General features: G+C 48.1%; 1 protein-coding gene across 1 annotated transcript in view; it reads right to left on the minus strand.

Moving 5' to 3' along the window:
- The window catches only part of CASQ2 (calsequestrin 2), a 247467-nt gene that overhangs the window by 69364 nt on the left and 164621 nt on the right, over positions 1 to 13482 (minus strand). The window contains exon 6 of the mRNA XM_078656366.1: positions 11125 to 11255. Within this exon, the coding sequence (XP_078512492.1) occupies positions 11125 to 11255 (131 nt within the window). The remainder of the gene's footprint in view (positions 1 to 11124; positions 11256 to 13482) is intronic.

Consider the following 13482-nt stretch of genomic DNA (forward strand, 5'->3'; position numbering starts at 1 on the left):
TAGCGCTCCCTTGCATCAAGGAGGCGCCATATAAAAGGCGCATGGGCGTTCCCGTGCGAGACCCAGGGTTTTTGACACAAAGCGCTATGAACCAACATTTGTAGATAGGGCTGTGTGCCAAAAGTGACACCTCCTTGAGGATATGTGCAAAGCATGGATGGATGGGTGGATCGTGTGATCCCAGGGGGTGGATAGTCTCATCCTAGAGGGTGGATCGTCTCATCCTAGAGGGTGCATACTCTGATCCCAAAGGGTGGATACTCTGATCCCAGAGGGTGGATACTCTGATCCCAGAGGGTGGATACTCTGATCCCAGGGGGTGGATAGTCTGATCTCAGAGGGTGGATCGTCTGATCCTAGAGGGTGGATACTCTGATCCCAGGGGGTGGATAGTGTGATCCCAGGGGGTGGATAGTCTGATCCCAGGGGGTGGATAGTCTGATCCCAGGGGGTGGATAGTCTGATCCCAGCTGGGGTGGATAGTCTGATTCCAGGGGGTGGATAGTTGATCCCAGGGGGTGGATAGACTGATCCCAGGTGGGGGTATAGGCTGATCCCAGAGGGTGGATACTCTGATCTCAGATGGGGTGGATAGTGTGATCCCAGAGGGTGGATAGTGTGATCCCAGGGGGTGGATAGTCTGATCCCAGAGGGTGGATAGTGTGATCCCAGAGGGTGGATAGTGTGATCCCAGGGGGTGGATAGTCTGATCCCAGGGGGTGGATAGTGTGATCCCAGAGGGTGGATAGTGTGATCCCAGGGGGTGGATAGTCTGATCCCAGAGGGTGGATAGTGTGATCCCAGAGGGTGGATAGTGTGATCCCAGGGGGTGGATAGCCTGATCCCAGAGGGTGGATAGTGTGATCCCAGGGGGTGGATAGTCTGATCCCAGGGGGTGGATAGTGTGATCCCAGGGGGTGGATAGTCTGATCCCAGGGGCTGGATAGTCTGATCCCAGGGGGTGGATAGTCTGATCCCAGGGGGTGGATAGTCTGATCCCAGGTGGGGGTATAGGCGGATCCCAGGGGGTGGATACTCTGATCTCAGATGGGGTGGATAGTCTGATCCCAGGGGGTGGATAGTTGATCCCAGGGGGTGGATAGTGTGATCCCAGGGGGTGGATAGACTGATCCCAGGTGGGGGTATAGGCTGATCCCAGAGGGTGGATACTCTGATCTCAGATGGGGTGGATAGTGTGATCCCAGAGGGTGGATAGTGTGATCCCAGGAGGTGGATAGTCTGATCCCAGAGGGTGGATAGTGTGATCCCAGAGGGTGGATAGTGTGATCCCAGGGGGTGGATAGTCTGATCCCAGGGGGTGGATAGTCTGATCCCAGAGGGTGGATAGTGTGATCCCAGGGGGTGGATAGTCTGATCCCAGGGGGTGGATAGTCTGATGCCAGAGGGTGGATAGTCTGATCCCAGGGGGTGGATAGTTTGGTCCCAGGGGGTGGATAGTCTGATCCCAGGGGGTGGATAGTCTGATGCCAGAGGGTGGATAGTCTGATCCCAGGGGGTGGATAGTTTGGTCCCAGGGGGTGGATAGTGTGATCCCAGGGGATCCCAGTGGATAGTCTGACCCGTCCTATCTCAGCTTTTGAAGAAATCTTAAAACTTGGCTCTTTTAGTAGCAAATGGTTCTTGACTGCTCTTTTTCTAGCAATTCAGAGGTGCCAGGCTCTACCCCAGAGCTGCCAGGCTCCACCCCAGAGCTGCCAGGCTCTGGCCTCAGAGCTGCCAGGCTCCACCTCAGAGTTGCCAGGCTCCGCCCCAGAGCTGCCAGGTGTAGTGTAGCGTTCTAGTGTTCCTGCCGCGTCAGGGAACGTTGGGAGCGCGGGTGACCATGTTGTCCAGTGTAACTCCAGCCTTGTTTTGAGCTGGTGCAGTTCCCGGCGCTCCGGGATATAGAGATAATAAATACTCTTACAAGTAACGTTGTGTCCGCCTCTCATTACCCAGGGCCTCCTACAAATTGGCGACGAGGCTGGGGAGGCGGACATGCCCAATTTTTGCCCCGATACACGGTGCAACCATGACGCGCGGACCGCGGGGGCCACATCTGGAGCACGGCAGCGGGGGAGGAGGGGGATGGGATGCACCCGCCGACGAGCCACGGGCAGCGACACAGCGGCGGCGAGCTGCATGCCTGTGCACGTGAAGGACCAGGGAGAGGCGGTACATCCAGCCCACATAGCGCGAGGAGCGCGTCTCCTGCTGAACTGTGAGTGCAGCACTGCCCCTCCCCCGCTCGTAGCAGAGTTGGGTACCCAAAGGCAGTCAGTGCAGGAACACATATCCAAAGCCTATGAGCGAAGGTAGAGGGTCCAGGAGGTGCTTTCCCCACATACCCTCAACAGGCCTGCCACCCCCCCCCCAGCAACCAGGAGCAACTACCCAATGTGGGAAGTGGTGCCTTTCCCTGCAATAGAGGAAAGCACACCGGAAGCACAGTGAGAGAGGGTGCTGCCCACCACACACCAGGGGTACACAGAGAGCTGATCGAGGCACCACCTCAACTGAACACACTCCAAAGTGGCAGCAATTGGAGCACCACCACCAGGCAACCAAACGGATAGGAGGTCACCGATGAGCAGCAAACCCCAAGGACACTCCCAGGGTACCCCAAAGCACTAGACGCTACCACGCCACGCACACCACGTGCCAGCAGCAGGAGGTACGTCAAGCAGCCGGGAGACATCTGAACCTGGCGCACCAAGGACAAGCCAGGGGAGGAGAGAACCTCGCGCCGCATGCAAGGACTACGAGCCCGCGTGAGCAGAGTGCACCGGGGAGCCCCCCGACCAGGACAGACGAAGACCCACCGCATCGGCAAGCAGCCATGTGCGCCCAAACCTTTTCTCTCACTAATCGGGTTCCCTCCCTACCGAAACCGGGAGAACCGACCATGAAATGGGAAGAATGGAAAGAATACTTCCTGAACTACCTGTCGGCGCTGGAGGACGAAGGGGGAGAAGTCTTTCCGAGCAAGCGGAAAAAGAAGATCCTACTATACAATTTAGGCCCAGAAGACATCAGGGTGTACTTGAACCTAGTAAAGAGGACAAGGCTCCAAGATGATGACGATGTCTTCCAACATGCCATAGAAGACCTGGGCTGCCACTATCAACCAGTGGTATACACCGCAATCGATTGTTTCAATTTCTTTCAACGGAAACAAAACGCGCGGGAGTCAGTGAATGACTATGTGGCAGCGCTGAAGAGATTGGCAGTCACATGTAAATTTGGAGGACTCCATGATGAGTTCATAAGAGACCAGATCATCATCCACACTGTGAATACATCCATACAGGAGAAGTTGTGGATCAGCGGCGATGTCCCTCTCAAAGAAATAGTAGCTATGGTCAAAAAAAAGCGGAACTCTCGAAGAGGTGTGCGGAGGCTGCCAAAAAGGACAGTGCCAGCAGTGCAACAGTGGGCAAAGTCACAGATGCCAGTACCCAGGAGCAGAGGCAGCCACCCTCGGGAGGATCGAGACAGCCCAAGAAATAGGTGAACAAAATGCCCACGAACCAGAGACCCCAAGGAGAAGACAAGAAGAGTTGCTATAGGTGTGGAAGCTGGGCACACGCTCCCAACAACAAACGATGCCCTGCCTTCAGAGCCAAATGCATATACTGGGGAATAATGGGACACTTTGAGAAAGTCTGTAGGCGCAAACCCCGAAAAATGTCAGTCAAGTACATGGCGCAAGACTCAGAGACAGAGGAAGGAAGAGGCAAAGACGAGGAAGACAGTGTGCTGTGCATTGATGACCTAGTCCTAGGCATAGACTGCTCCAGGACACTCAAACTGCTGTGTGACCTTTCCATAGGTGGGATCCAAGTCTCCATGGTCGTTGACTCAGGGTCTCCCTACACCATCACACAACACAGCATTTGGGACATAGACTTTGCGAGGAGCATAGGCACGCACCTTCTTCATCCGGTCACCTTCACAGAAGAACCCATTCCCATGGTAGGGTACCACCATCTACAGTTTGAATTCAAAGGAAGTATTGTTGAAGGGAAGCTCTATGTGGCGAAGAAGGGACCGTCAGTGCTGGGATGGGTGGATCAAGGAGAATTAGGGATCCAACTAAACCCAGGAGGCACGATGCAGTTGCTGATGACGGATCACGCACGAACAGACGAAGCCAACACGTGGAAGACGAGTTTCCCGAAGGTCTTCGGAGGCACCATCGGTAAGCTGACAAAGTTCACTCACAAAATGTGCCTCAAGGAGGGGGCAAAACCAGTGAGCCACAAAGTGCAGAACATACTGTCGGGACGCAGTACAACAAGAATTGCAGCGCTTGGAAGACAATGGAGCAATAGAGCCCATCGAGAGTGCGGAATGGCTGGCACCCTTGGTCGTTGTCCGGAAGCCCAATGAGAAGGTACGCTTATGCATAGACCTGCGCGAGCTCAACAAAAACATCATCATAGATAAGTTCCCGTTGCCCCAGATAAATGAAATGTTGCCCCAGATAAAGGGCATCAAATGGTTCTACACCATAGACCTGACCTCAGCATACCTCCAGATCGCACTACATCCCACGTGCAAGAAACTAACTTCGTTCATCACGACGTTTGGGTGCTACCGGCGGATGCCATTCGGTCTAGCATCCGCCGCAGCGGTGTTCCAGAAGTTAATGATTAAACTTTTCAGGGACACAGAAGGGGTACAATACTTCCAAGATGATATCCTAGTCATGGGGAAAACCAAATCAGACCATGACGCCAAGCTAACCAAAGTTCTGCACATTCTGGCGCAAAACGGTATCACAACTGAATGGGACAAGTGCAAGTTCGGAGTAACATCGGTCACGTACCTGGGCCACAAGATCAGTGACAAAGGAGTCGCACCCAAACAGACGAATGCCAAAGCTATAAAGGATGCTCTCACACCTAGAAGCAAGGAGGAGGTCCGCTCTTTCCTAGGAATGGTGCAATTCTATAGCAAATTTGTACCTCACTTTGCCACCAAAATGCACAACCTGCATCAGCTACTGAAGGAGAGGACCTCCTTCGCATGGTTGGAGGCAACTCAAGAGGAATTTCGACAAATAAAGGAGGACATCTGTGAAGCAGTGCCTCTACATGGCTTTGACCAACAAGCTTTGTCCATCCTCACCACAGATGCGAGTGACAAAGGGTTAGGAGCAGTCCTTATGCAAAGGTCCGAGGAAGGCGAAATGCTGACAGTCAACTTCGCGTCAAGATCCCTAAGCCCGAACGAAGAAAAGTTCAGTGTGATAGAAAAGGAGATACTGGCGGCGATCTGGGCAATGGAAAGATTCCACCAATTCCTCTGGGGCTCCAGCTCAAAACAGACCACAAGCCGTTAGTGAAGGTGCTCACATCCAGTGGACATGCGAGTGCTACCCCTCGCATAGCAAAAATGACGCTGCGGTTGCTGGACTATGTGTACAATGTTGAGTACATCCCGGGTGCCAAAAACAAGGTCGCGGAGAACCTCAGCAGGGCTGCAGCGATGGAGGACACGCCCAAGCAGACGGGCGAGGATGCATACACCATAGCCTTCACAGAAGACCAGGAAGCAGTCATAAGTGCACAAGAGTGGAGAGAGGCATACGACAATGATGCACGTCTCACAACACTTAAACAGTTCATAGTCACTGGATGGCCTGAGAAGAAACACTTGGGAGCAGAACACCGCAAATTATATGAAGTTCGAGAAGAACTGTCAGTCGGAGACAACGGTGTATTCATACTACGAGGAGACAAGATAGTTCCGCCAAGCCAAATGATAAACCGATTACTCTCAATACTGCATGAAGGACATCTTGGCATAGTGAAAACTAAGAAGAGGGCCAAGCAAGCATACTGGTGTCCGGCGCTAGACAGTCAGGTGGAGAAGCATGTCAGGGAATGTGTACAATGCTGCAACGCAGACAAGACGAAGACCACTCTGAGACCACCACTAGGGAAGTTCGCCAATCTGGTAAATCCATGGGAAGAATTGGCAGTGGACATCCTAGGCCCCATTTTAGATGCACAGAGTGTACCCAAATACGCCATAGTGTTGGTAGACAGGTACTCAAAGTGGCCGGAAGTTGAGGTGTGCGAAACCGTGGACACCGACACTGTACTGACATTCCTCACAGCCACTTTCCTGAGAGAAGGAATACCGAGAGTCATAACATGTGATAATGGACCTCAATTTACGTCAGACAAATGGAACGCTTTCATGAAACGTAACGGAATACAGATTAAACACACCCGGTATATCATCCATCCGGGAACGGCCTAGCGGAAAGATTTAACCGGGTGATCATGGGGTCACTACAGGCAGCCATCAATGCCGGAAAGAATTGGGAGGCAGAACTTAAGAGTATGGAATGGGCGTACCAGATCACCCCCACCAAGACTAGATATAGCCCGTTCAAAAAAATTAGAGGACATGACCCATTTACTAGAGACAACATGGCATGGAAACAACAAACAGTACAGAGCAATTGGTCACCAGCGGTGGTGCGTAGCAACTTGGAAAAAGTACAGAAGATCTACACAGACCACTACAACAAACGACACAACGTCAAAGAGTCGTCGCTGGAAAAGGGGGAGTGGCTCAGAGTGAAGTTGGCTCAGATGAGACGGAAAGGCGACAGCAAGTATAGCACACCCCTGCAAGTACAAGAAGTCTACACAAGATCAGCCTTATTAAGCAACGGAAAGATATGGTCCCAGGACAGAATGTCAAGGTGCAACAAAGTCTTGAATTGGACCAGGATAAGAGAAACGCAACCAGATAGAGATGACGACGAGAACCCGGATGGGGAAAAAAATATGACAGAAATAGAAGCACCTAGTAGCGACACGAGGAGCACCTACACACAAGACACGACTGCCACCAACACACTGAAGAATCCAGAAGACAAGGGTACGCACGTTCAACGGGAGGACCAAAGAACGGGTGAATGGGTACAGGAGAGCCAAACACAAGAGACACCAAACCATGTTCCACCCGGCAACAGCAGAGATACCAGGACGTGCACCCTGGTGAAACAAACCCGCACAAGAAGGACTGCGGTGCTGCCCAAAAGGTATCGAGAGTTCGAGATGAAGACTTAAACACCTACGAGTAAGAACTATCCTTGGACACTGTAAGTTTAGTTCTTTGATAATTGCAGTGTTGATAAAGGAGGGAGATATGTAGTGTAGCGTTCTAGTGTTCCTGCCGCGTCATGGCAGGGAACGCTGAGAGCGCGGGTGGCCATGTTGGCCAGTGTAACTCCAGCCTTGTTTTGAGCTGGTGCTGTTCCCGGCGCTCCGGGATATAGAGATAATAAATACTCTTCCAAGCAACGTGGTGTCCGCCTCTCATTACCCCAGGGCCTCCTACACCAGGCTCCGCCCCAGAGCTGCCAGGCTCTCCCTCAGAGCTGCCAGGCTCTACCCCAGAACTGCCAGGCTCTACCCCAGAACTGCCCGGCTCAACCACAGAGATGCCAGTCCCTACCAAGAGCTGCCCGGCTCTACCCCAGAGCTGCCAGGCTCTACCCCCAGAGCTGCCAGGGGCTCACTGACAGAACATCGACAGACAAAATATCGGGATGCCAAAATATCGAGGATAAAATATCGACTGACAGAATATCGACTTCCTATCTTTAAACAGGTAAGTACAAAAATATTGACTCCAAAATATCGAGTGTAAAAAATATAGAATGTCAAAATATCGATTTTTTTAAATATGTTAAAAGTAACTTAAAAGTAATATAACAATACATTAAATTAATATAAACATATTTAAAATATGTAAATAAACGTAAAATTAAGAAATAATTAATGTAACTTAAAAACATTTTTTTATACATATATATATCTACATATTATTAACAAAACATATACAATATTTTTACCGTACAATAGCGAGAGGGTTAAATTTACTGTAACGACTCCAGTGAGTGCAAGAGTAGGTAAAGCGTTGGATAGCGTAGAGGTAAAAATTACTATTCCCACTCCAGTGAGTGCAACAGTAGGGAAAGCGTTGGATAGCGTAGGGGTAAAATTTACTATTCCAACTCCAGGGAGTGTAACAGTAGGGAAAGCGTTGGATAGCGTAGGGGTTTAAATTACTATTCCAACTCCAGAGAGTGTAACAGTAGGGAAAGCGTTGGATGGCGTAGGGGTAAAAATTACTATTCCAACTCCAGTGAGTGCAACAGTAGGGAAAGCGTTGGATAGCGTAGGGGTTTAAATTACTATTCCAACTCCAGTGAGTGTAACAGTAGGTAAACATTGGATAGCGTAGGGGTAAAATTTACTATTCCAACTCCAGTGAGTGTAACAGTAGGAAAAGCGTTGGATAGCGTAGGGGTTAAAATTACTATTTCAACTCCAGTGAGTGCAACAGTAGGGAAAGCATTGGATAGCGTAGGGGTTTAAATTACTATTCCAACTCCAGAGAGTGTAACAGTAGGGAAAGCGTTGGATAGCATAGGGGTTTAAGTTACTATTCCAACTCCAGAGAGTGTAACAGTAGGGTAATCGTTGGATAGCATAGGGGTAAAATTTACTATTCCAACTCCAGAGAGTGGAACAGTAAGGTAAGCGTTGGATAGCGTAGGGGTAAAATTTACTATTCCAACTCCAGAGAGTGTAACAGTAAGGTAAGCGTTGGATAGTGTAGGGGTAAAATTTACTATTCCAACTCCAGAGAGTGTAACAGTAGGGAAAACGTTGGATAGCGTAGGGGTTTAAGTTACTATTCCAACTCCAGAGAGTGTAACAGTAGGGTAATCGTTGGATAGCATAGGGGTAACATTTACTATTCCAACTCCAGAGAGTGTAACAGTAAGGTAAGCGTTGGATAGCATAGGGGTAAAATTTACTATTCCAACTCCAGAGAGTGTAACAGTAGGGAAAGCGTTGGATAGCGTAGGGGTTTAAGTTACTATTCCAACTCCAGTGAATGTAACAGTAGGGTAATCATTGGATAGGCTAGGGGTGAAATTTACTATTCCAACTCCAGAGAGTGTAACAGTAGGGAAAGCGTTGGATAGCGTAGGGGTTTAAATTACTATTCCAACTCCAGTGAGTGTAACAATAGGGTAAGCGTTGGATAGCGTAGGGGTAAAATGTACTATTCCAACTCCAGAGAGTGTAACAGTAGGGAAAGCGTTGGATAGCGTAGGGGTTTAAATTACTATTCCAATTCCAGTGAGTGTAACAATAGGGTAAGCGTTGGATAGCGTAGGGGTAAAATGTACTATTCCAACTCCAGTGAGTGCAACAGTAGGGAAAGTAAATACTTCTTCTACAAATATAAATAACATAAATAGTAAAATCTATTACAAAATAATTTAAATTTTTTAGAATTGTGTAAATTATATTAAATAATATATTAAAATAAGAAATAAAAATTATTTAATAATATAAATTACCTACTAACACTAATAATTTACCTATTAACAATTAATTAATTTAAATTTTATAAATATTTTACTAAATAAACTCAATATATTTATTTAAACAATTTTATTACTTACAATTAAATTACTTCCAAAACTGTTCCTCTATAAACACACAACCCACTACAGAAATTAAATTAACATATTTATTAATTATTCATTTAAATGGATTTACCAATTATATTGCAATTAATTACCAATTAATAATTAATTAACAATTAATTCTAAATAAATAACATTAAATTAAATAACATATTGAATTAATTATATTTAAATTGCTTCCCACCCTATTCCCATATAAACCCACAACCCACTACTAAAAATAAATTACTGAAAATTAAAAATGTATCAATTAATCAATTAAAAATAGTTACCAATTATATTTTAATTACTTACCAATTAATAATTAATTACCAATTAATTTTAAATAATTACCAATTAATTAAATAACATGTTTATTTAATTATATTTAAATTACTTCCCACCCTATTCCACTATCATCCCACTACAGAATATAAATTACTAAAAATACAATATTTATCAATTAATCAATTAAAATTAATTACCAATTATATTTTAATTAATTCCCAATGAATAATTAATTAACAATTAATTATAAATAAATACCTGTAATTAAATAACATATTTAATTAATTATTATTAAATTACTTCCCACTCTAATCCCCTATAAACCCACAACCCGCTACAGAAAATAAATTACTAAAAATAATATATTTATCAATTAATCATCTTTAATTAATTACCAATTATATTTTAATTAATTACCAATTAATAATTAATTAACAATTAATTTTAAATAAATACCAATTAATTAAATAACATATTTAATTAATTATAATTCAATTACTTCCCACCCTATTCCCCTATAAACCCACAACCTGCTACAGAATTATATTACACAAAAATTAAACATTAATATTAACTTACCTTAAATTCGATTTTTTTGTTGTCTATATTCTGTCTAGTCGATATTATGTCCATTCTATATTTTTGAATCGATAATATTGCTATTCTAGTCGATATTGCATTTTTCTAGTCGATATTTTTGTAGTCTATATTATGTCTAGTCGATATTATGTCTAGTCGAAATTAAAAACTCGATATTATGTCTAGTCGAAATTAAAAACTCGATATTATGTCTAGTCGAAATTAAAAACTCGATATTATATTTACTTACCGCTGCCGGGCTCTACCCAGAGCTGCCAGGCTCTATCCCAGGGTTGCCAGGGTCTGAGTCTGACCAGTACATCCGCCCAGTTCTAACAATAGGTGGGATCCGGGTTTGGCAGGAGTTGGGAATTTAAAACACGCGCTGTTTTTAGGGCGCTGTTTATGGATGGTGGAGATTATGACAGTACATTTTTGAGTCGATGTCTTTGCAGTCTATTTTCATATGGAACTGTTTTAATTTATTTTCCTGCGGCCTACAGGCTTCTCTGAGGCATGGACTCTGCAGAGGTGTTAATAAGAAGGAACACATTACAATGTGCAGTGTGAGTGTACAGTGTGCAGTGTGAGTGTGCAGTGTGGAATGTGAGTGTGCAGTGTGAGTGTGAGTGTGCGTATGTCAGTGGACGCCTTCTCGGTGAATAGCTGTGCTCTAGAAATACAAGTCGAATGATTGATTGATTAGATGGAAAGTAATGCAAGTGTCCCCGCAGCTGCCTCACCTCTTGTGCTCGTGCACAAACTCCACCAGCTCGTCCTCGGTGTAGGGTTTCTCCGGGATGGTGACCGGTTCATCCATGAAGGCCTCGTAGAAGTCCACCTCGTTCAGCTTCAAGTTCAGCTTCTTCGCAACCTGGTGATGAAGAAGGATTTCAGTGAAAAGACCCTCCTGTGAGGGTCACTCCTCATGTCTGGAGCAGACGAGGGACCCCCGAGACCCGGATCCTGAGTCTAAGGAGCAGACGAGTGACCCTGGTGACCTGGATCTCGAACCTAAAGAGCAGACGAGTGACCCCGGTGACCTGGATCTTGAACCTAAGGAGCAGACGAGGGACCCCCGGTGACCTGTATCTTGAACCTAAGGAGCAGACGAGTGACCCCGGTGACCTGGATCTTGAAGCTAAGGAGCAGACGAGGGACCCCGGTGACCTGATCCTGAACCTAAGGAGCAGACGAGGGACCCTGGTGACCTGATCATGAACCTAAGGAGCAGACGAGGGACCCCGGTGACCTGGATCTTGAACCTAAGGAGCAGACGAGGGACCCCAGTGACCTGGATCTTGAACATAAGGAGCAGACGAGGGACCCCAGTGACCTGGATCTTGAACCTAAAGAGCAGACGAGGGACCTCGGTGACCTGGATCTTGAGCCTAAGGAGCAAAGAAGGGACCCCGGTGACCTGGATCTTGAACCTAAGGAGCAGACGATGGACCCAGTGACCTGGACCTTGAACCTAAATAGCAGACGATGGACCCAGTGACCTGGATCATGAACCTAAGGAGCAGACGAGGGACCTCGGTGACCTGGACCTTGAACCTAAGGAGCAGACAAGGGACCCCAGGGACCTGGACCTTGAGCCTAAAGAGCAAAGAAGGGACCCCAGTGACCTGGATCTTGAACCTAAGGAGCAGACAAGGGACCCCGGGGACCTGGACCTTGAGCCTAAAGAGCAAAGAAGGGACCCCAGTGACCTGGATCTTGAACCTAAGGAGCAGACGAGGGACCCCGGTGACCTGGACCTTGAACCTAAGGAGCAGACGAAGGACCCCGGTGACCTGGATCTTGAACCTAAGGAGCAGACGAGGGACCCCGGTGACCTGGATCTCGAACCTAAAGAGCAGACGAGTGACCCCGGTGACCTGGATCTTGAAGCTAAGGAGCAGACGAGGGACCCCAGGGACCTGGACCTTGAGCCTAAAGAGCAAAGAAGGGACCCCAGTGACCTGGATCTTGAACCTAAGGAGCAGACGAGGGACCCCAGTGACCTGGATCTTGAACATAAGGAGCAGACGAGGGACCCCAGTGACCTGGATCTTGAACCTAAAGAGCAGACGAGGGACCTCGGTGACCTGGATCTTGAGCCTAAGGAGCAGACGAGGGACCCCGGTGACCTGGATCTTGAACCTAAGGAGCAGACGATGGACCCAGTGACCTGGACCTTGAACCTAAATAGCAGACGATGGACCCAGTGACCTGGATCATGAACCTAAGGAGCAGACGAGGGACCTCGGTGACCTGGACCTTGAACCTAAGGAGCAGACAAGGGACCCCAGGGACCTGGACCTTGAGCCTAAAGAGCAAAGAAGGGACCCCAGTGACCTGGATCTTGAACCTAAGGAGCAGACAAGGGACCCCGGGGACCTGGACCTTGAGCCTAAAGAGCAAAGAAGGGACCCCAGTGACCTGGATCTTGAACCTAAGGAGCAGACGAGGGACCCCGGTGACCTGGACCTTGAACCTAAGGAGCAGACGAAGGACCCCGGTGACCTGGATCTTGAACCTAAGGAGCAGACGAGGGACCCCGGTGACCTGGATCTCGAACCTAAAGAGCAGACGAGTGACCCCGGTGACCTGGATCTTGAACCTAAGGAGCAGACGAGGGACCCCCGGTGACCTGTATCTTGAACCTAAGGAGCAGACGAGTGACCCCGGTGACCTGGATCTTGAAGCTAAGGAGCAGACGAGGGACCCCGGTGACCTGATCCTGAACCTAAGGAGCAGACGAGGGACCCCGGTGACCTGATCATGAACCTAAGGAGCAGACGAGGGACCCCGGTGACCTGGATCTTGAACCTAAGGAGCAGACGAGGGACCCCAGTGACCTGGATCTTGAACATAAGGAGCAGACGAGGGACCCCAGTGACCTGGATCTTGAACCTAAAGAGCAGACGAGGGACCTCGGTGACCTGGATCTTGAGCCTAAGGAGCAGACGAGGGACCCCGGTGACCTGGATCTTGAACCTAAGGAGCAGACGATGGACCCAGTGACCTGGACCTTGAACCTAAATAGCAGACGATGGACCCAGTGACCTGGATCATGAACCTAAGGAGCAGACGAGGGACCTCGGTGACCTGGACCT

Source organism: Lissotriton helveticus, chromosome 8, assembly GCF_964261635.1.
Source record: "Lissotriton helveticus chromosome 8, aLisHel1.1, whole genome shotgun sequence".
NCBI lineage: Eukaryota > Metazoa > Chordata > Amphibia > Caudata > Salamandridae > Lissotriton > Lissotriton helveticus.